At 38.9% G+C, this 24,075-nt stretch overlaps 1 protein-coding gene across 2 annotated transcripts in view; it reads right to left on the bottom strand.

Annotated features, from left to right (window-relative positions):
• The window catches only part of Ntan1 (N-terminal amidohydrolase 1), a 303,749-nt gene that overhangs the window by 15,248 nt on the left and 264,426 nt on the right, over positions 1-24,075 (bottom strand). For both annotated transcript variants that reach the window (XM_067146204.2, XM_067146196.2), the window contains 4 exons: positions 23,581-23,646; positions 23,317-23,499; positions 6,974-7,081; positions 6,796-6,896 (listed from right to left, as the gene is read on the bottom strand). In XM_067146204.2, coding sequence (XP_067002305.1) covers positions 6,796-6,896; positions 6,974-7,081; positions 23,317-23,499; positions 23,581-23,646 — 458 coding nt within the window. The remainder of the gene's footprint in view (positions 1-6,795; positions 6,897-6,973; positions 7,082-23,316; positions 23,500-23,580; positions 23,647-24,075) is intronic.

Genomic DNA, 24,075 nt, shown 5'->3' with positions numbered 1-24,075 from the left:
GTTGCTGAACATAAGAACTGATGACAGTCATTCAATGGATGACCAGAAAAGGCAATTAGTTGATAAAGAAATTACAATAAATGAAACTGAAATGGCGGTAAGAAAGATGAAGAATGGAAAAACTGCTGGAACAGATGACATTTCAGTGGAGATGATAAAGGCAGGGAGCTGTAGGCCTGCAGTGGACATATCGGGTTCTCAGGAATGTCTGAGAGAATGAGGAAATCCCTGAGGATTGGCAAAAAGGAATAATCATCCCAATTTTCAAGAAAGGCGATAAGAAAGATTTGAAGAATTACAGGGGAATTACTCTAATATCCCATGTTGCTATGATAATGGAAAGGATACTGGAAAGTAGAATAAGGTTGAGGGTTGAGAATCAGATACAGGAAAATCAGTTTGGTTTCAGAAGTGGAAGGTCAACAATAGAGCCGGTTATGTAGCGCATTCCTATCTACGAAATGTCACTGTAAAATTTGTCACAAATGAAACATAATAATTGCTGTTACACAAATGAAGTGAAAAATCTGCAGCAAATTAAGAAATACCGTCGTTATAACATAAATATGAATACATACTTACGGCCTGTAAACATGACTCCTTTATGTCATATTCCACTGCTGGTGCCGTCTTTTTTTAATTTCTTGAGGTCCAGGGCCAGCACCGAGGAACGGGAGTGCTATGCGTGTGGATTCTCATTATCTTTGTCCATACGACTAGTGCAGCCAGTTCAAACAGCAAAATGAAGGTCAACAGCATTCACGATGTTATTTCGTTCTTCAATGAGGCAAATGACCATGTTATAATGAAGTTAAAAGACCCAAATGATTTTTGTTGAAAGAAAAATAGCACAATCCCTGGACCAATAAATATTTTTTATTTTTGTTTGAAGGAAAATAGCATGATCCCTGGACCAATAAATCACTTAATGAATCAGTTAGGGTACAAGTCCACAACTCACCCTAATGATATATCATAATATATTCTTTTCCTCAAAATATCCATCCTTTTTTGTTCAACACATTTCTCCAACCATTTCCAGATTCCTATAAATTTTGCTATTTTCTTAGGAGTTAGGAAGTTACTCTTTCGTCTACAACCTTTCAGAAACTCTATGAAAAAGTCCATAAGACAACCATTTCAAAAAAAAAACCCCACTGTGATCGGTAATCTGTCTCTGTATTTCAGTTGACTAGTCCACAGAATTCTTTTTATGTACATTGGCCATGGCTTTTTGTCGCCAATTAATTCTTGCATATCACGATACAATTCAGGAAATGTTCCTTTACAGTACTACCGTGAATTCACAACTGAAGCAATGAAATGAAAGCAAAGAACTTCAGTGAACACAGACATCACACACGAAACTGTTGAAAGTGTAAGACAAACAAAACACATACGTGTGTTGTTGTAAGCGTAGCACCAAAAGTACTTGTAAAGTAGTGAAGTAGGTATACATAATATTCTCCAAAAATAAAATAGTCAGGACTTCGTTTGTGTAAAAGCAATTATTATGTTCCATTTGTGACAAATTTTACAGTGACATTTCGTAGATAGAAATGCGCTTTGTAACCAATAGAGCCCATTTTCATTATGAGACAACTAATGGAAAAACAATGGGAGTACAGGAATGATATGGTGATGACATTCATTGACACTGAAAAGGCATATGACAGTGTCCCCAGGACTAAAGCTTGGGACAGTCTGGTGCAAAAAGGAATTTGACAGGGATTGTTGTAGTTGCATGCAAACACAAGTTGGCAGGACAAGTTGGTTCAAAATAACTAGTGGGCTGAGACAGGGAAGTGTTCTATCACCAATCCTGTTTACAATAGTAATGGATGACATCATGAGAACAGCAAAAGCAGCATATGGAGGAAGAGAAATGAACATGTTGTTATTTGCAGATGATATTGTGATTTGGGGAGAAGACGACAGAAAGGTTCAAGAACAGTTGAATGTCATGAATGGGAAGATCGAAGAATGTGGACTGAAAATAAGTGTAGAAAAGAGTAAAACTCTTGTTATGGCTAGAGGGGAGAAAGAAGGGAAAGGTCAGATCAGACTTGCAGACAAGCCCCTGGAAGTAGTGGAAATGTTCAAATATCTGGGGAGTGAATTAATGGAGAATGCTCAACTGGATGCTGAGATTAGTAAGAGAATTCAAGCTGGTAGTTGTTTCTATCATAGTGTAAGAAACATGTTATGGGACAAAGATGTGCCAATGGAAACAAAGGAAACTATGTACAAGATGTATTACATACCCTTAACAACTTACGGAGCAGAAACTTGGACAATGACAAAGAAGGTTGAGAGTTGAATACAGACAGCCGAAATGTTCTTGAGGAGTATGATACAGAAGAGTAGAAAAGACAAAATAAGGAATGAGAAAATCTGGGAAGAAATTGGAGTGGAAAAAATGAATGATAGAATAGAGAAGAGCCGACTAAGATGGTTTGAGCACATCAAGCAAATGAGTGACGAAAGAATGCCAAAAAAGATGATGGAAATGCAAATGCAAGGAAGGAGAGGCTGTGGACGACCACGATTGAGGTGGAAGGATACCATCCAACGCAGCATTATAGAAAGAAACCTGGAATGGGACAGTGTTGGAGGAGAAGTGGTGGAAAGACCGAAGAAAGTGGGGTAGGAACCATATTTGCCCCTACAGCTGGATAAAGGGAAATGATGATGATACGAGTTTTGGTGAAAAACGGAAAAATGGAATGGTACAGTATGTATAGGTACTTTAAGGCAGAAACAAGTTGCAGGATTCATTAACAAACAAGGGGAAGGAAAATGTGAAAATTTGCAGAGTATTTAGAGAGCAGTAAAGACAGTTTGACATTAGGATCATGCCCCAGTAAAGGAGGTGACTAACTGGAATTTACCTATGATAATAAAGACACTTACAAAAATAAGATGATGATTATGCTTGTAGTTTACGGGGCCTAACATCTAGGTCATCAGCCCCTAATGGTACGAGATGAGACAAAATGTAATGACAATTAAAATTCCAAAATTCATCCCCTGATTAGAATTCAAGAAGATGACGAACAATTATGAACTTAAAACAATAAGTGGATCCGACACATAATACCCCACCTTTCTTAAAACAATGGTACACACTGAACAAGGAAGTGCTTCCAGAGCAAAATCCTAAATCGATGATGCTTGTTGTCTAAAGGGGTCCAAAATACAGATCACCAGCCCCTCATAATGGTACTTACTAATCACTGGTAAAGTAGATCTATGATGTTCCTCATGTAGTGGTACTAATCACAGGTAATGTCCTACTCACAGGTAACACAGACCTCTTGTGTTCCTCACATAATGACACCACTCATAGGTAATGCAGGCCCATGGCATTCCTCACATAGTGGTACTAATCACAGGAGCTGCCCCAGAACTGTGATGTTCCTCACATAGTGGCACTAATCACAGGAGCTGCCCAGAACTGTGGTGTTCCTCACATAGTGGTACTAATCACAGGAGCTGCCCCAGAACTGTGATGTTCCTCACATAGTGGTACTAATCACAGGAGCTGCCCAGAACTGTGGTGTTCCTCACATAGTGGTACTAATCACAGGAGCTGCCCCAGAACTGTGATGTTCCTCACATAGTGGCACTAATCACAGGAGCTGCCCCAGAACTGTGATGTTCCTCACATAGTGGTACTAATCACAGGAACTGCCCCAGAACTGTGATGTTCCTCACATAGTGGTACTAATCACAGGAGCTGCCCAGAACTGTGGTGTTCCTCACATAGTGGTACTAATCACAGGAGCTGCCCCAGAACTGTGATGTTCCTCACATAGTGGCACTAATCACAGGAGCTGCCCAGAACTGTGGTGTTCCTCACATAGTGGTACTAATCACAGGAGCTGCCCCAGAACTGTGATGTTCCTCACATAGTGGTACTAATCACAGGAGCTGCCCAGAACTGTGGTGTTCCTCACATAGTGGTACTAATCACAGGAGCTGCCCCAGAACTGTGATGTTCCTCACATAGTGGCACTAATCACAGGAGCTGCCCAGAACTGTGGTGTTCCTCACATAGTGGTACTAATCACAGGAGCTGCCCCAGAACTGTGATGTTCCTCACATAGTGGTACTAATCACAGGAGCTGCCCAGAACTGTGGTGTTCCTCACATAGTGGCACTAATCACAGGAGCTGCCCAGAACTGTGGTGTTCCTCACATAGTGGTACTAATCACAGGAGCTGCCCCAGAACTGTGATGTTCATCACATAGTGATACTAATCACAGGAGCTGCCCCAGAACTGTGATGTTCCTCACATAGTGATACTAATCACAGGAGCTGCCCAGAACTGTGGTGTTGCTCACATAGTGGTACTAATCACAGGTGTTGCCCAGAACTGTGATGTACCTCACATAGTGGTACTACATGTCTTCCATTGCATAAACAATGTTCAGCCGGTGTTTAGCTAGATGTCGTTTAAAGTTTCAATATTGGTTCGAAAATGAAAACAGAAGTATCCTCCATGCAACTCTTTGCTTGTCGCAACCAATGAAATCATCAGTGCGCGCGCCAAACATAAGTTAGCTGTCATCTTCCTACATATTACTCAAATATGGCTAAGCATGAGCATGACTTGCCCACAGATAAGAATATTCCTTTCGGTGGAAATAAAATGTCATATGTTCAACACTAAAGCTACACGCCACCATACAAGGAAGTGTAGCTTTGATTGTAGTGTTGTTATGGTGAGTGTCTAAATAGCTTCTGCGAGGGGAAGATGGAACTATAGTAGGCCTACTGTGTAACCAAATGAGTTGTATGGGCCATATAGATGTAGCTTGCATTCTAGAGATCATACGTTCGAAGCGCATCATCGGCAGCCCTGAAGATTGTTTTCCATAGTTCCCCCATTTTTTACATCAAGCAAATACCAGGGCTGTTATGGCCACAGCTCTTCCATTCCAGTCCTTGCCTTTTCCTATCTCACAGTTGCCGAAAACTTACCTCAATTAGTGCGATGATTATCAAAAAAAAAAAAAAAAAAAAAAAAAACACGCACTAGCCTATCTACTTTTTAGTGTCGCTAGACTTACGTGTGCTTACTTGGCAGTAAATGTAATAGCTGAATCCCTCCTGGTTGATGTACTGTATGTGACAGCCCTCTGATGATAGGAACAAGTTATTCTGGGAAACAAACTTGCGGATGAAGCTGTAAAGGAAGCGTTACTTTTACCTGTAAGATCCGTCAATGTACCTGCTAAAGATATTTGTTCTCAGCTACGTCGAACCATCTTCGTGTCCTGGGCTCGCTATCCGAACTCCCAACAAGCTGAGAGCAATTAAGAAGAGAACTACCATGTGACGGTCCTCTTTCCGGCCTTTACGGATCATGAGCGATCTACACACTCTTATCTCCTAAAGAGGGAAGGACACCCCCCAGTGTGTTCTTGTGGTGCTGACTTCACTGTGACCCACGTCCTCACAGAGTGCGCCGATCTCTCTGGCCTAAGACGGAGCCTCGGCCTGAAGGAAACACTCAAACGCATATTAGCAGATGACGCGACTACTGCTGATCTCGGCATCCACTTTATGTGCGACAGGGGATTAATCAACGGTATGTAAATTACAAGTGTACTGTTACTCAGGGAACGCACGTTCTCTTTTGATTCGTTAGTTTTTTCGGCTTAATTCAATAATTTTTTGTTTTATTTTGTACTTTGTTTCCAAAATCCTTCATTGAATATATATTTTTATTTTATTTTAAATTTATTTTCCACTAATTTGTTCAGAGAGGATGATTACCTAGTTGTACTTCCTCTTAAAACAAAAATTACCTCACCACCATTATTCTGATACGGATGTAGTCGAAGTGACCTCTAATTCCGGGGAAAGTATCCCAAATATATTATAATATATCAGTTGCCAAGAATTGTAGTCAAGTTGACAGTTACTGGACTATCCCTTGTGTCACATGTTTCATGGTACTTAACCTCTGATTGCGATTCACTCCTGAAATTTGAGGTTAAACAGTTTTCTCGGCAATGTTTAAACATGGCCAGTTGAACATCGGTTTTAGACAGTGTCTATGTGATAAATAACGCCTTTGCAATGCTGCTGCCATACTTAGACATTGTTTAACCAAAAACATAATCTAAATACCGTTTCTGTAATCGGCCCATAGTGATCCACCCCTGATGATATTAATTACAGACGCATGGTGTTCCTCACATAGTGCTACTAATCACAAGTAAAGTCAACCCATGGTGTTCCTCACGTAGTGGTATTAATCACGGGTAATCTCATGGTTCAAACCCCATCATCCCTTGGTCGCCCATTTTAGTTGCCTCTTTCAACAGTCAGAGGATACCATGGGTCTACCACAGGGGGTACTCTCAAAAAAAGATAGAATACCATATCTGAAGTACTTATTTGATAACTGTTTGCAAGAAGGAGCTATAACAAATGAGTGTAGAGTTCCTATAGTTGACCCAGTATACAAATGAAAGAGTGATAAATGTAAAGCAGATAATTACAGGCCAGTCAGCTTGATAGAATTGGAAAGACATTCTTTCCGATTATATTAGACATGTCAAATGTTGATTCTGCGTGGTCCTAAATCATCCATTTGCAAATAAAAAAAAAAGAAGAAAGCTAAGAAAGAAATACTGTGAGGTGAAGAATGGTACAAGACAAACTTACAATACAAAGTTTACTTGAACATGAATGTCAACAGAAAAGGAAAGAAAGTTTGTAAAGCTGAAGACAGTTTTGTACGAGGAGCAAATTTTGACAATACTTGAAGTTGATCTCACCTGCTGGCCGCCTGTGAGGTGGCGAGCGTACCTCAGGGCTTGGTCTGGGCCCTTGTCTGGGAATGTAGCCGGGAATAATTCTCCAGTCTTCACGTTCATACCTGTGGACATGAAACACCTCTTACAGGACCAGCTCACCCACCACATATAGTACATCCCTCACATGTGCAGTACTTACCCACTCCATATAGGATGGGCCAGTGGATGTTGTTGCGTACAGTCGTGTTCAGTTCCCCAACACAAGCTAGCGTCAAGTCGATCTCTACCAGCTGCCGATGGAAAGCATCTGCAGGCACAAAGTTTTTGATAGAGCTTCAACAGCATAAGCTGAACACAGGTACAGAACATCAAAACTGACTGCTCTCTAATTGCAGATACAAAAAGAGAGGCCATGAATTTCAAACAGACATCCCAATCCATATGATTCACTATTTCAAACATGAGAGCAAGGAATCCAAGTAAAGGCACGAATAATACTGAATAACAAAACATGCAAAAAATTATATAAATTTATATTAACAACAGGAATTTCCTAGGACCCACAAGAGAGGAGGATGCTACCTACAGGATGAGGCACAACAACGAGCTCTACGAATCTCTCCATTGTCCCTCACAAGCGGACCACCAGACCTAAGTGGACGGATGGAAGAAAGCAGGCACACAGCCAGAAAAGGAAAGCGTACTGGGCCAAGAAAATACAGAAGACCCTAGTTCAGAGTTCAGATGAGCACCATGGTGCCTAGTAGGCCAAAACAATGAACCAAAAAAAACAGTAAAATTAATGTGTAGCTGTTTGGGTCATCAATTCATAGACTGGTCTGATGCAGCTTCCTGGGCTTCCTGTAATAAACTTTTCATTTCTACGTAACTACTACATCCTACACCTGCTCTAATCTGCTTGTCATATTCACATCTTGGTCTACCCCTACCATTCTTACCGCCTCCACTTCTCTCATAAATCAACTGAACAAACCCTGGGTGTCTTAAGATGTGTACTATCATTCCATCTCTTCTTCCAACCTGCCTGGTGGCCATGATTGTTAATGTGTTGAAGTCTATAGTCTGACACCATGGTGGTAAACAATTCCTAATCCCTAGATTGCATGCCAAAAGCCTGGATTCAATTTCAAACTTCTCCACAGTGCTCATATGGAGTGAGGCTGATGGCGATTCATGCGACGGATGGGGACAAAGCTTTGAGTAGGCCCCTTGGTGTTATTAAAATGGGGTAGGCTATGTGCTGGCACCAGGGTTCACCCTCTCCTTTCCTACTATCATACATCACATCATTCATTTCATTAATTCCTCTGATGAGGTTGATGTCAGGAAGGGCACCCGGTCATAAAAACTCACGAGATTCATCTCACTTCAGACCTGACCCCGTACAGAAACGGGACAAGGGCTGGATATACACACATTAATGGCATATTCCATTCTATTCTATTCCAACTAGTTCCTTCAGCAAAAGTGACTGTATTGTGGCATGGTGAGCCGCTGTGTCTGCCATGCCAATGTACAACCACGGAAGTAACGCGAGCTAGCTAACTCCAACCGCACTCTCATCACCAAGGAAGGCCCAACCTCTCCCTACTCCCGTCACCAGGTGGAGGACAGCCGCTTGTGGATTGGAATCTCTCCCGCCGCTGCTATCTGGATCGTCCTACTCACTCATTGGAGGCCTTTGGCGTTATGATAGAATCTGGATGGCGCGCGGAGAATATTCGCCTTCGGGAAGATACTGGAGGCATGTCCCTTCTGGAAGCATCCAGATGGCATGGGCCCAGGTATTTAAGTCGGGCGCGACCTACGGGAGTTGAGTTAGTTGGCGTAGTGAGTCGGCGAAGATTGCAGTCAGTGAGTTAGTGACAGCCTGAGCTGAGGTGTCAGTCTGTTGTTCCTGTCGTCTGCTTGCAAGTGTCTTAGACCAGCTGCTGGAAGAGGACGCGGTCTGTCCTGTGCAGTGTGGACGACAACATTGGGTATCGACATGGGGCTGTAAGTGGAGTTTGACGGACTGGATGGACAGCGGATACTATCCCGAGCTGCAAGACTGACATGTGGACTGCGGACCATGACAGCACTAATGAGTGTGACTGAGCGGCTGAGTGAGTGTAGTGCAAGTAATCAGAGACTCTGTGTGTGTGTGAGTGTGTGCGCACGCGCGTGCATGTGCATCATTGTTGATAAAACATGAGAAACTAAGAGAGAGAGCGCGAACTGTATAAGTATGTGTCCTGTGAACTTGTGTAAGTTGTGAGCTCGGCAATCGTGTGTGTGTAAATGTGTAGTTTTAGAGCTTAGGTAATACATTTTAGGAATAGGATGCTACCAGGTTCTGTCTTATTTATTTACCCTGCCAACACGTAACAGTATCATCTGCATATGTTAACAATGTGCATTTGTTAATTATTTGTTACAGTTTTCTCGGGTAGTTTCTTTTCTCTGTATTACTAGATTTTGATAGGATATTTCTGTTTTTCAGGACTGATGTAATAGCCATGCCTGATGTCTTTTCTCCACTGTTTCATCACACTCACTGTTCCACCACTGGTGTTTTTTACGTGGTTTAATTGGAGCCAGGTCTTCTGCAGTTTGTTTAAGGTTGTGTATTAAGTCTTCAAGTTTATCTGTGATTTTTATTTTTTCAGTTGCTTTCTGGCAATTTTAGTTGTTGATTAGCTGGGTAGGATCTATTTTTCTTTTAGTTTTAAGGGCTTGCTTTTGTTGTCTCCTCTGGTGAGTGAGTTTAATTTTAACTACCTAGTGATCTGAACCTGTCTCTATTCCTCGGAAGACTTTGACGTTATAGATCTCTTTGTGGTGGTATTTGTCCATGCAGATGTGATCCAGTTGCCATTCTCCTTTAGTGTAGTCAGGGTGTTTCCATGTTTTGAGTTTTTGACGTTTCCTCTTAAAACATGTAGATTTTGAGATTAAATTATGGTTTCTACACAGGTCAACTAGTCTCTCTCCATTTTTATTTGTTTTCTTGTGTGCTGGCCATTTTCCAATGATGTCATGGTATTTTCTTTCTCTGCCTAGTTCAGCGTTGAAGTCACCTATTAATAATTTTACATGGCGTTTGGAGATATTATCTATGGTCTGGTCAAATAGGTCCCAAAATTCTTCTGTTTCCTCATGGTCTTTTGAGGAGTTGTTTTTATCATTAGTGGGAGCATGGGCATTTATTATAGTATAGATTTTATTAGATGCCTTTAAGGTGAGCGTTGAGAGTCGTGGAGACTGTGATTTGAATTCTTGAACTGAGTTTATTATTTTAAGGCTGACCAAGAATCCTGTTCCAAATTGTGAGACATTCTTCATCACTCTCTTCCCGTGTATACTTTTTTTTTTTTTTTTTTGCTAGGGGCTTTACGTCGCACCGACACAGATAGGTCTTATGGCGACGATGGGATAGGAAAGGCCTAGGAGTTGGAAGGAAGCGGCCGTGGCCTGAATTAAGGTACAGCCCCAGCATTTGCCTGGTGTGAAAATGGGAAACCACGGAAAACCATTTTCAGGGCTGCCGATAGTGGGATTCGAACCTACTATCTCCCGGATGCAAGCTCACAGCCGCGCGCCTCTACGCGCACGGCCAACTCGCCCGGCCCGTGTATACCTTTATAAAGTCTGTACCCTTGAGATTCCAAGGCATCCTGGTCAGTTTTTCTAATTTCCTGTAATCCCATGATAAGAATTTTGTGTTCTCATCTATGGTGTCAAAACATGTACCCTACATAACAAGGCTAATAGTAAAATCCAGCTAACAGAAATTAAATTCATCAGAACAATGAACCAAAAGACCAGGAAAAACAAGATTAGAAATTAAGTAAACAGGAAGGAGGCTGGTATCAAAATACCTGTTACCGAGCTTTTAGGAAGATGCAGGCTATAATGGTCTGACATGTTACGAGGATGGACGGAACGAGAACAGGAAGGAATTACTTTGACAGAGAAGTGAAAGGGGAGAGACCAGTAGGGAGACAAAGGAATAGATGGATAGACACAGTGAAATCGGAGGTCATCAAGAAAAATGTCAAGTGGGAGGACATAGAGGAACAGAAACTATACTTTGACAGGAAGAAGTGGTGAGCACTTATACACCACACCCAAGAAAATGGAGCTGGAAAATGATGATGATGATGATGATGATGATGATGATGATAATGATGATGATGATGATGGAGATGAATGAGGGGAATTACAGTAAAATGGCAAAATCAGGTGTTGTCGGGAAGGGGTTTGGTTTGGTTTGGTTGGTTGGAGGGGGAGGGGTGGCGCTAAGGCGAGTTCTTGCCCTGAGATGAAACTAACCCAGTTACATCCCTGTTCCTAGGCCCTGTCTCAGGATGTAACACAATTATATCCCTACTGAACATGTATTACTTCACATTTAGTTTATTTTTTAGTTGATTAGCACTGTACGGAGAGCCAAATGAGTGAGTAACGAGGAGCACATGACCTGTGCACATCCATCTCCCAGCAGGACTGATGGGGCATCATCAATAGCCTCAACTGCTCAATTAGAGGGCTAATAACAAATGACCAGGGTGTGTCCTGCCTCTCACATTTCATGTCTGCTGTTTCTCCAACTTTAGAAAAACACCAGTGCACATGAGCATACGACAAGAGTAAGAACAATGCTGATGGTGATTATAACCAGTTCCTCTTAATGGGAGTGGGGTCCACTACTGAATTTTCTATCTAATTTTAGCCTAATATACACAATATTTGGTGAGACAGTTACTACAGACTAAATTAAGAAAACTTAAAAATGTGCTTTTTAACTTAGCAATTATTTACAGAATTATGGCTCTTTGTTTCCTAAGAAAGAAAAGAAATTATTTGCTGAATTATAAAAAGCAAAGTCGTCTCCGTACATGCCATGAAGGCACTTGGAGGGATGGAATGTATCTGTAATCTCGACGCTTGGTGGGGTAGAGTGGTTAGCTCTACACCCGGCCGACTTTGCCCCGAGAATTAATCTGGTACCCATTTTTAGTGCAGGCTGAGTGAACCTCAGGGAAATGTGCACCTCCGGAAGTGGAAATCTTGTTTCTTAAATTTTTAGACTTTCTGACAGGAAACTGAACCCACATCCTTCCGGGTGAACTGAGCACGCCTTTACTACCTTGGTCAGGAAGGCCTTTTTGTAGAATTGTTTGTTATTAATTACAAACTTATATTTTTAACAACATATTCACCAAGGAAGTGGCCGTGCGGTTAGGGGAGATAGTGGGTTCGACCCCACTGTCGGCAACCCTGAAGATGGTTTCCCATTATAACACCAGGCAAATGCTGGGACTGTAACTTAATTAAGGCCACGGCTACTTCCTTCCCACTGCTACACCTTTCCTATCCCATTGTCACTGTAAGACCTATCTGTGTAGGCGCGACGTAAAACACATTGTAAACAACATATTTGCTATTAAGTGGCATGGCATCTTAAAAACAACTGATTTTCCCATGCATTGACTGAAGGTATTTCTGAAAGTTTTCATATATTTTATGGACATAACAAATTATGAACAACAGGCAGCTGCACATTTGTGTCAAGTTTGAAGCTAATTTGGTTAAAACTGGTTTGTCTGGAGGACTTTGAATTGTAGAAGAGGTTACTTTTGAGACAAAGCAAAGCTGTAGTGGAAATGCCCAGTCAAAGGGAAGTACAGGAGTAATTTAAATGTTTGAACAGAAGCCTTAAAAATGATAGCACATGCAAAAAGAGTACTACAATGTCCCCCAAAGATAGGTGTGACCACCACCACCACCACCACCACTGTCAAATTGTCCACAACTGACAACTTTTTTTTTGGCGTACTTTTGATGTTACTTCAGAGAGAAACTGAACTAGATTAGCAACAAAAATAGTATAAGATTGCTCATAACTTGTAAAGCGTTTCCCATGACTTTCTCAATGGTGTTATTGTCGATCATAACTTGAATGTTTCCTTTCTCAACATTAAAAATATGTACACTGGATACTAATTAGTATTTTATCTACTTAGCGTACGGCCTTTAGTGCCGGGAGTTTCCGAGGACAGGTTCGGCTCACCTTGTACAGATTTAAATCTATAAAATTACAATGGCAGATGTAAGAGATTCATTACACTATTAAGGTTGTCCTTCCACCACACCACAACTATTATTCTTCCACGTCTTACAGCTGAAGAACGAATTTGCATCTGCTACCCCGATACTATAAAATAAATCCTGTAAATTTTTCCCATTCCTATTAACTTTCATATTCCTCATATTCTACGAAGTTCTATTACCAATTCATGCATTGTAATTGCTTTGCTGTCATCCCTCACTACATTGCTAAGCTGCTTCACAAAACTTCCCTTCCTCTTTCACACTGAAAAAATTCTAGTCCTTATCACCCTGAACACATTCATAGGAATAATCCACACTTTGTCTGACGTCTTAGGTTAAAGATTCCTTAAAGTCTTATTCTTTTCTGTCCTCATTTGAAGCTTGCTAATATCCAAAAGTGTAGATACAAAAATTATGGCAGGAGCATGTTACATATTTCACGGCAAGTCAATTTCCGTGGAGCCGCCGGTCTGTAACTTCCATTTTTTTACAATTTGCTTTATGTTGCACTGACACAGATAGGTCTTTTTTCTTTTTTCATATTAGAAAAGTGACAGGTGACAGACAAGCGTAATTCTAGGTGGTACATTTGCAATGATTAAATAGTGTCTGAGGTTTCACATAATCCATACAGTGAACGATATATATATCTAAAAAGTGTCCCTTCACAAGAGATTGTGTTGTCCAAAGTGTATAGCAAGAAAGGAGTGAATTGTGATAGAAAATTTAATCATTGTTTACTCTGCTGGGAGACACCATTTTGGTCAGGGGAATTTTTTACTAACGAATAACAGTTCAATTTTCTTCCAATGAACACTTATTTCATTGGCTCCTGCTGATGTATAGAAATTAAACAATACAGAATAACAACTTACCTAGAATATACACATCGACTGATTCAGGTAGTGTTGTGCATTTCACTATCAAACAACCTAAGAATAAATAGTTCATTCATCTTTCTTATCTTTAAATTCCAAGCGTCATGCCGGCCAATTCGGACAACGAACCAACGTCAACAAACAAAAACAAATCAAATTGTGGTGCATGCAATAAAATATTTGAATCTAAATGTAATGCTATTCAGTGTGAAGACCCTTGTAACAAATGGTATCATAAAGATTGTGCGAAAGTCACAAACGGAGAATTTGTAATTATGAAAAGAGCAAAGTGTAAACTCACTTGGTTTTGTGACATCTGCAAACCAGAACTTTTGGATTTTAAAGAGAAAGATAATCCACTCAATCAAATGAATGAGAAAATAGAAAACATATTGTCCTTTCTTTTTACAGACATGACTACAATAATTGAAAAGACTGTTGAAAAACTTCTAAATTAAAAACAAAAATCAACGGTTATAAACGAAGGTCCAAGGACAGAAGGCAGGTATTATCGGTCAAAAAATGCATTTTTTGTTTTATGTCTTAAATGATTCGTCATGCTTTTCTCTACAAGCCCATATATTTTTTTGGTTGTATTTATCCGTTTAAATGGCATACATTGGGTTTTCAAAAATGGCCGCCACTAGCTGACACGCCCATTTCCTCATTCCAGTGTCTTGTTCTCTCGGTATATTTTCTCTTTGAACATTTCACTTCTCACATAATATATGTAGGGTAAATGAACATTTTCTATGTTGGTACTGGCCTTATGTACAGATGATAGTGAAGGCTGCATTTGTTTAGTTACATGTGGTTATTGTTTGTTTTGATTCCACAGAAACGTGTGCTGTAGGCTTATAGTTCTCTTATGCAAAACGTATACGTTTATCCGTACTCTGTGTTACTATTATATTGTTTTTGTGATGGGTAGAACAAAGAGGTTTGGTAAACAAAAGTTTTACGGCAATTTATACATTAAAAAATCAGGCAGTACTACTGATAGAGATGTAAACAATAGCTCTAACCTCACTCCAGTAAGTTGTTCATCTGAAACAGTGGAAACTTTCATATATACAGACTGAGAGTAAGGATGATACATTTGAAGGTGAAGCTAGTGAAGGATATGTTGTAGTTGATATTGGTTTGTTATCTGAACTTATGAAACAGTTTGTAAAGTGTAAATATTGTGAAGGTGTTGAATGTATTAATTTGTTTGAAGACACTACAAGTAGAAAGGGACTGGCCACTAAGTTAACTATAATCTGTAGTTCATGTAGGGCTTCAGCTTCATCTATGACATCAAAGAAAGTTGATAGAGGTTATGATGTGAACATTAGACTTTTCTACAGTATGAGGTGCATAGGAAAAGGTGGTAAGTCAGCTCAGACTCTTTGTGCTATGATGGATTTGCCACCTCCACCAAGATTCTCTCTTTTTACTGACATACTTCACAATGCACTAAAGGAGGTAGCAGAGGACTCTATGCTTAGAGCAGTGAATGAAGCAGTAGCCCTGAATGATGACTGTAAAGATATGGCTGTTGCCTTGGATGGTTCTTGGCAAAAGCGTGGTCATACATCACTGAATGGTGTGGTCACTGCAACTGCTTTAGAGACTGGGAAAGTGATTGATGTTGAATGCTTGACCAAATATTGTCATAACTGTACAAGGGATAAGGAACATAATCACAACTGTGTCAAAAACTATGATGGGTACAGTGGGGGCATGGAGAGTGAGGGTGCTATGAGAATATTTCAGAGATCAGAGACCACACGTGGTGTCAGGTACATACACTATCTGGGGGATGGTGACTCCAAGGTCTTTGTAAGGGTGAGTGAGGCAAATATATATGGCCCAGAGGTGAAAATTACCAAACTTGAATGCTGTGGCCATGTTCAGAAACGAATGGGAGCAAGACTGCGAAAGCTGCGCAAAGACATGCAAGGGAAAAAATTATCGGATGGGAAATCAGTCTGGACGGGGTCGACTAACTGATGTGCAGATTGATCTGCTGCAACAGTATTATGGAATGGCAATAAGGAGGCACACAGGGTGTACAGATGAACGGGAAATGAGGGAGGCAGTATGGGCTACTTATTTTCATAAGTTATCGACTGATAGTAACCCACAGCATTATCCTTGCCCAAAAGGTGCTGACTCTTGGTGTGGCTACCAAAAGTCAAAAGTGACAGGAATGGAATACCATCATGAACATTCTCTGCCATTAGCTGTAATGGAAGCAATCAAGCCAGTGTACAGGAATATAAGTGATAGGGACCTTCTTCGAAAGTGCTTGCATGGGAATACCCAAAACCCAAATGAAAGTTTTAATCATTGTATTTGGGAAAGGGTACCCAAAACAGTATTTGTTGGACTAAATACTCTAAAAATAGGTGTACTGGATGCAGTTATTTGCTTTAATGATGGAAATGCAGCCAGGAAAACTGTGTTGAGGAAGTTAGGCATAAATCCTGGAGAAAACCTGACAACAGCTCTTCACGCCATTGATAAACAACGACTCATGAAGGCGGAAAAAGATGCTCAGGCCCTGACTAAGGAATCAAGGACCAGGAAGAAGATGGAGAGAAAGAAGAAAGAAGAAGAAGAAGAAAGCCAAACACAAGCTGAATACATGGCAGGAATGTTCTAGATACTTGTCAGTGATCTTTTTTTTTTATTTCTTCATTTACTCAAACACTGAGTTTTCAGACATTCAGGTGCACATTTCTCAGTAACTATTGAAGGTAAAGATCTGATTTTTTGTATGGTGTACCTTGGAACCACCCTCAGAGAGGTGAACATAAAATTATGCTACTGAAATAAAAAATATTTGAAATATAAAAATAAAATGAGTAATTTTTTATGGTAAATTAAATTATGTACTTTAAAATTTTTTTTTGATAAACAGTTGGTCACTTTAAAAATAATTTTGTATTTAGTATATCAAATTTCTTGTATTATATCCTATCAAAAAATTAGGTACCTGTAAGAGTTTTACTTTTAGAGAAAAGTGCACCTAAAGACAAGCATGCATGAAACAAAATTAATTTCATATGTTTTCAAAATAAATCGATTATGAGTGATCAAATTAATTCAGGATTTTGAAATTGTACAATAACAGTCAGAAAGACACTACAAATATGTGGTATAAATTTAATTGGTATGTTATGACTAGGATCCTGGCTGTATTAGTTTAAAATTTGCCCAGAATGGACTGCCAAATGGTGAAGATTACCTGCCTTCTGTAAGGCCAGCACCTACAATTCCTATACAACAAATAAATAACACCACACAAAATCAAGTCCTTTAGAACCCTAAACAAGATACTACTACATCTGCTCATCAAAATTTAAACAGAAAAACGGGAGAAGAAGGAAGAAACTATACAGAAGCATTGAGAAGAAATGAGATCCCGCGACACCCAAAGGCAACAATAGGAACAATGCAATCAACCGAAGGGGAACTTCAGGCTGGAGCTAAACATGCTTGACTCTATGTCAGCAAGATACATCATGATACCACTAAAGAGAAAAAAGAAAGACATTTGCACAAAACAAGGAATTACCACTGTAATTGAATGTGAAGAACTGCAAACGAAAGGTTACCATAAAGCATTCCGCATAGGAATATTATTTACAGATCTTGCAAAAGTGGAAAAGGCGGAATTCTGGCCCAGAGATGTCCTTGTAAGGCGGTATCGATTTTGATGCTCAACGGGGGCACGCTTTGATTTTTAATCTACTTTTGTGGAATGTCTAAGGTCTAAAAAATCTCCTAAAATTGATACCTGACGACTCATTAACACGACAAGATATACTAATTTTTACGGAAACCTTCTTAACAGACGACATGGGACTTCAAGGATTCTATGCATCTTATGCACTTGCAAAACAAAGAGAATTAGGCAGACCGCCGGGTGGCGTCTCCTGCTATTACAAATCACGTTTCGGAAAAATTCAAAAGGTATTCAATGATGGTAATATTATAATAATACGTTCGGAGCTGATTACAATAGCAGGCTTGTACCTGCCACCCGATACTACCATATAAGACATTATAGAAACTATAATGGAAATAACAACAAAAATTGATACATCAAGAAATATAATAATAGCTGGTGATTTCAATTGCAGAATAGATATTCAGAATCAGCGAAAAGAGATTCTTTTGCAGACAATGGATGAAGAAGGTTTCAAATTAATCAATAAGCCAGAAGATAAAACCTATTTCGCATCAAAGGGATGCAGGACAATAGACCTTATATTTTACAGAGGTCAACAGATGAAAATCTTAAATTACAACTTAAGCACTCTCAAATCAATTATCCCGTTCAGAAAACACTGTCCAATATCAATAAAAGCGGAAATCTTATCTTCTGCAAAAGAAACTACCCAGCCACATCACTCTGGCACAAGAAAACTAGATGAAACGAAGCTCGCTGCAGCCTTGGATCAAGTGAGTACTATTGAACATCACTTGAGAAATAATGAACTAGACGCAGCGGCTAAGACACTGGAAAATATCAATCTAGACGCAGTTATTCCATATAAAGAGAGGAAATCCCAAATATGCTTTGATTCAAAATGCTTTCAAGAAAGACAACGGACTTTACATTTCTTAAGGATCGCAAGAGAAACTAATCCACAAGAAGATCTCTTAAAATACTCTTTGGCTAGGAGGAAATATAAAGACCTCATACAAAAGAAAAAGTTAAACCATATTGAAAGTAAAGCTAGAGAACTTGCAGAGGAAGCAAAGAGAGATCTATTTATAGCATTAAGAAAAAGAAAATCACATGTTAATAACATACACATGCAGACTTGTGAATCCCACTTCTCCAAAATTCTAAACATTTCTGGCATCCATTTGGCCTTCAATTTTGATTCTAATGATAGTGAAAACATTAATTCACAAGTTTTTATCAGTGCTGAAGTGGAACAAGTCATAAAATCAGTCAAAAGCAAAAAATCCGCAGGTCCTAACCACATATTTAACGAACATATAAAACAAACGGCAGATCTATTCTTGCACATTTGGACAAAATTATTAAATAAATGCGTTGAACTTGGAAACATCCCCAATAGTTGGAGGAAATTGACAGTCAAAGTATTATATAAAGGCAAAGGTGATTCAGAAGATCCGAATTCATACAGAGGTGTCGCACTGGAAAATAATATATTAAAAATACTTACCAAGTTACTGACAAATAAATTAATTGAAGAACTAGACAACAATTTGCCAGAGGAGCAATTTGGTTTCCGTAAAAACAGAAGCACACTACACGCAACAAAAAACTTGATTGATGATATAGAAGAATCTTTAAGACATCCAAAAGGGAAGCTCTGCTGTGTATTTACTGATTATACAAAAGCTTTTGATCTACTAGACAGACAGCTACTATTTCAGAAACTCGAAAAAATTCTTGGGTAATTACACCCACTAGTTAAATTAGTAAGAAATATTCTAGCATTCAACTATGTAATTATTCATGACTCCACATCAAGTTCGTCTGAAATTATTTAAACAAATGGAGCATTACAGGGAGATCCCATCAGCCCACTGATGTTTAACATTGCAACCTCTGCCATTGTCAAATCAATTAAGGACATATCAAACTTATCACTGTATATGTATGCAGATGACATGGTCCTGGCCTCAAACAACAAAGATGATCTTCAAAAAGGAATGGACAGCATAGCTGCCTGGGCAGATGATAATAAATTCAAAATCAACGATAAGAAAACTACAAATGATCTTCAGAAAAGGGGGAAATTTAGCAGCAAATGATAAAATATTTCATAAGCATAATCCATTAGAAATAGTTAATAAATTTCACTGTTTGTCCGTATTGAACCAAGATTACAACTTTTATTATAATTTGGATCCACCTTATTCAATACATAAAAACTGTTGTTTAGATAAAATTACAACATATATTTCAATCAGAACTAGTTTCGACGCCCTTTTTGGGTCATCATCAGCTGATATAGGTTCTTGGAAAAATTGTCAATCACATAAGTTTATCTACGTCAAATTGAACACAATTTAAAACCATATTAACAACCTAAAACTGTGTTACAATTATACTGTTTCAAAGTCCATATTTTCTACAAGTCTGAGACTTGCGAGTCTTAAACCTTAAATTGATGAAAACATATGTAAACCGGTTTGCTCACTAATAAAATAACGTGGATTTAAAAGAGCAACAACTATACAGAATGGATCCTAATAGATTATCCCATAAGATCTTCAAGGTTGCTAACAAAGGCAAAGCTACTGGATTCCCCTGGACCAAACAAGTGGACAAAGATCTTGCAGAGCTTAATATTAATCAAGCCGCCATTACTGACAGAAATGCATACCGTTTAATGGTCAAAACTAAACCTTTCCTAACATCCCTTACATCAGCTAGCCACAAAGGAGCCGGGAATTGGTCAGAGGAGCGCAGGAAAGAATTCAGCGAGAAAATGAAGGAATACTGGGCCAACAGGAAGGCTCAAGAGGCCACTAAGAACACAATCCAGTATGCTAAAAGGGGCAGACGAAGACAAAAACACAGCTAGAACACAAGCACCGTGGTCCACAGATGGCCTAAACGCAAAGAAAAAAAAATCTTGAAGAAACATTAGCTTAATTTAACACACTTCTTAAAATGTGACGTAGAATCATATTAAAATACTTCAATAAAATCTTCAGAGTCGCTTTAATGGAGGTGAGGTAGAAACGAGCAATCGGTCCTTTAAGATGTTAACAAGTACAACATTCCCAGTTCAATGCGGACCTGAAATAATAGGAATGTAATAAACTATCTCTTAACTGAAGAGGCAAAATATAAAATTACGTCTTATAACGCAAGTCTCGGACTTGTAGAAAATATGAACTTTGAAACAGTATAATTGTAACACAGTTTTAGACATTTAAAAATAGGAAAGAATTTACACCAATCAATACTTGTTTATTGCTTATATTAAGCTACAGGACCGGTTTCGACCCCATATACAAGGTCATCTTCAGCTGAACCATGAATACATATTTATATGATGAAGCTTTGATTAAATTGCATTGTCAAAGGAATGTCATATGATGATGTGCATTTAGTCACATACAAATGGGGCATGTCTTAACGTGAATTGGCATATATGTCAGTATGTACAATATTGCAACTGTATGTCTAAAATATTATGTTGAGGTCCTAAAAATAGTGTATAAAACATATCTTCACTTAAACTAACTTATATATATATATATGTACAGGATAAAATACAATATATAAAAAACATTTCGTGCACATGAACATTCGTATCTTGCTTGTTGGTCAATTCATCAACTCTCGTATTTAAGTCCCATTTACAGTTGTACACTCAGCTGCTGTTCTTGGAGTTTAAAAGATATGGTTGTAAAATTGCATGAGTAAAAGATTTAGTCTTCATGTGGGATAAAACACTTTCCAATTTTTTAAAAAAGTTGCCAGATGTATGGATAAAATTCGGCTAAAATATGTTCAGCTCTGCTATGTATGTTGCCTTATGTTAGAATCAAATCTTGTTGTCCTGTGGCGTCCGTAAAATTGGGTTCAAAGTAATGGCTCCTTTCCCATTTGTAGCTGTGCAATGGTGTTATGTTTATTATTGTTGGTGTAGCCGAGTTGCGTTTGACGCACGAGCTTGTAGTGTACTTGTAGTACTTGCAGTACAGTGGAAAAAGTGAAAGCTCGGTTTTTGAAAGCTGTTTTAGGCCTATCAAAATATACCCTTTCAAGACTCTCATACGAACTTACTAGAGAAACATTCTTCATAGAAGATTTAAGGATAAGTCACGGTTTGCCTTCTACTGTGAACTATGAAAAATGAATTAAAGACAGACAACGAAAAAGATCTGAAATATGGAGTGAGTTTTATTCCACTGATGCTATGACGACCAATGACTGGAAGCAAGCTAACTTCAACCTCAGACAAATTAAAACAAGGTTTGCTACTCATGGATTCCACTACAAGATACGTGCGAACAAACGATTTCACGAACCTGGACAAACGTGTGTGTGAAAGATGTAACCTCCAATGTGACAGGTATGTACTGTGTACTTCGAACAGAATCTTTGACAAAATTCTGTTCTTCCATGTAAATTTTTGCACATTGTGTGCATTTTCTATTAATAATAACCCTGAATGCAAGCTGACAGTTACGTGTCACTTCCATAGTTGATAAACTTAACCATAATAGGTATTTTATTTGATCCTGTATTGACTTGTCTGAATCTATTAAAGAAACTATTTGAAATAGTTTTATGTTGGGTCCACCTTGTCAATACACCTTATAATGATTGAAAATTATTTATTTTATCATACATGTTTCAGGAAAATCATCCATTCCCTTCATCAGTGATGTCAGTTTAAGGAATAAAACAATATAACACTATCTTTTGTTTTTTCCTTACAATTTAAAGAAGTATTATATCCTAATACACCATTTCAATTAATAAAGAAACTAATGAAATATTATGAAAATGATCATTAGATAAAATTTAATATTTTGTTGAATTGAATGAGAATACCTAAATAAATTTAAGAACTTCTAGTTTTCTTCTTTTTCTTCCTTAAATGATTAAATTCATGACAAACATAAAAGATGGGCCAAAATTCCTGGAAACAGAGATGGGGTGGATAGAAAGGATCAAGAAGTTCCAGTACCTTGGCGAGACCATACAGGAGAATGGACTAGAAAAGGCTGCAGTGGAAGATCGGATCTCAAAAATGAAGAGAGCATATGGCTTCGCAAGAGATATCTACAATAAGAAGTGCTTATCCTAGAATGCCCAAATAAAACATTACAACACCATGGTCAAAACAAAGTGCCTGTTTATGAACTATAAGCTGGAGAAGCTAGAGCTCTTGGGAAGAAGAATCCTTAGAAAAATTATGGGAGCTGTCCAAACTGAAAGTGGATGGAAACTTTGGAACAACAAAGAAGTTTACCAGAAGGTGGAAAAAATCTTGGAGACCATGAACAAAAAGGAGAATGGCGTTTCTTGGACATCTGTGAATGCAAACAGACTTAGCAAACAGATAATAGTTTATTTCTGGAGAAAAAAGATCTCTACAGCATGGATTAAGGAAATGTAGGATATGGAAAGTTTAAACAACTCTGAGGTCCAACTGTTCGAAAGGAATAGTCAGGAACACATTGAAAAATTTGGAAGGGCTTCAAGCTGTAGGAAAAACTAAGAAGACCGGGGAAGCCTGGACAGATGAACAATGGAAGCAGACCAGTGAACACATGAAGGAGTGTTGGACGCAGCAAAAACTCTGCAGGAAGAGAAAGAAATGAGGTTGTAGCGTGATCCTAAGTAGTCCATTCGCTAGTAAAAATAAAAATAATCATAATCAGATACAGAAACACCTGAGAGAAAAACATTTCAGTTCTTTCTTAAAAATTCTTACAAGCAGACAGATAGATGGTGTCCAGTTAAAATGTCTGCATATGGTAGCTGAGGCTGATCTGGACACCACATGACGACATATCAGATACAGAATAAAATGCAGCAACTTACACATGATATTGTAGAAGAGGGTCTCCGAGTAGTTGCGAGCATCGGAGAAGCCACCCACTAGTTGCAGTTCAAGTCTACCTTCAGGGTAGCCAAGTGCTGCCTCCTGCACTCGCTGCACCAAGGTGCTGACACAATCCTCAGTGCCACAGCCATCAAGATGCGCCATGGCCACAGCACCTGATCCTGTTGACAAAACAATACTGTGCTGGGTAAGTCTGTCAATACATGCACACGTAGAATCAAAATAACAAGCAAGATGCTCACCTGAGTGGCGCAGCACGACAATGATGCAAGTTGTAGCATCATCAGAGCCAAGTATTGTCACATTCTCTGAAACAAAATTATAATAAAAGTCAGATCTTGTTAATTTCTACTAAAAGTCATGGTAAAGGACGATTTATGTCACTTAAGTGGTATAACATCTTGTGAGAGGAAGATTGCTATCTTTAATCCAGAAAGCTTGGACTACTAAAAGGAAGTAAGGAAATCAGCCCATGGTTGTTCAGGATAAGAGTGGGGCCTACAATGTCTCAACAGTGTGCTTGAGGACAAATTGCTTGTTGAAAATGGAGTTTTGACTCCCATTAAAGCTATCGCACTTTGAACAGGAAAGAAAGCCCACATCATAGGAATTTTGGACTGCTAACTTTGGAACCATGTCTTACATTCTGCTGGTCCACACACAAGTGGGAGCAGCAATAAGCTCAATCCAACTTATTTGTGACAAGTCCTCACAAAATATATAATTTTTTAAAATGT

This window comes from Anabrus simplex, chromosome 1, assembly GCF_040414725.1.
Source record: "Anabrus simplex isolate iqAnaSimp1 chromosome 1, ASM4041472v1, whole genome shotgun sequence".
NCBI classification, from domain to species: domain Eukaryota; kingdom Metazoa; phylum Arthropoda; class Insecta; order Orthoptera; family Tettigoniidae; genus Anabrus; species Anabrus simplex.
This window is presented reverse-complemented; position numbering and strand designations above follow the sequence as displayed.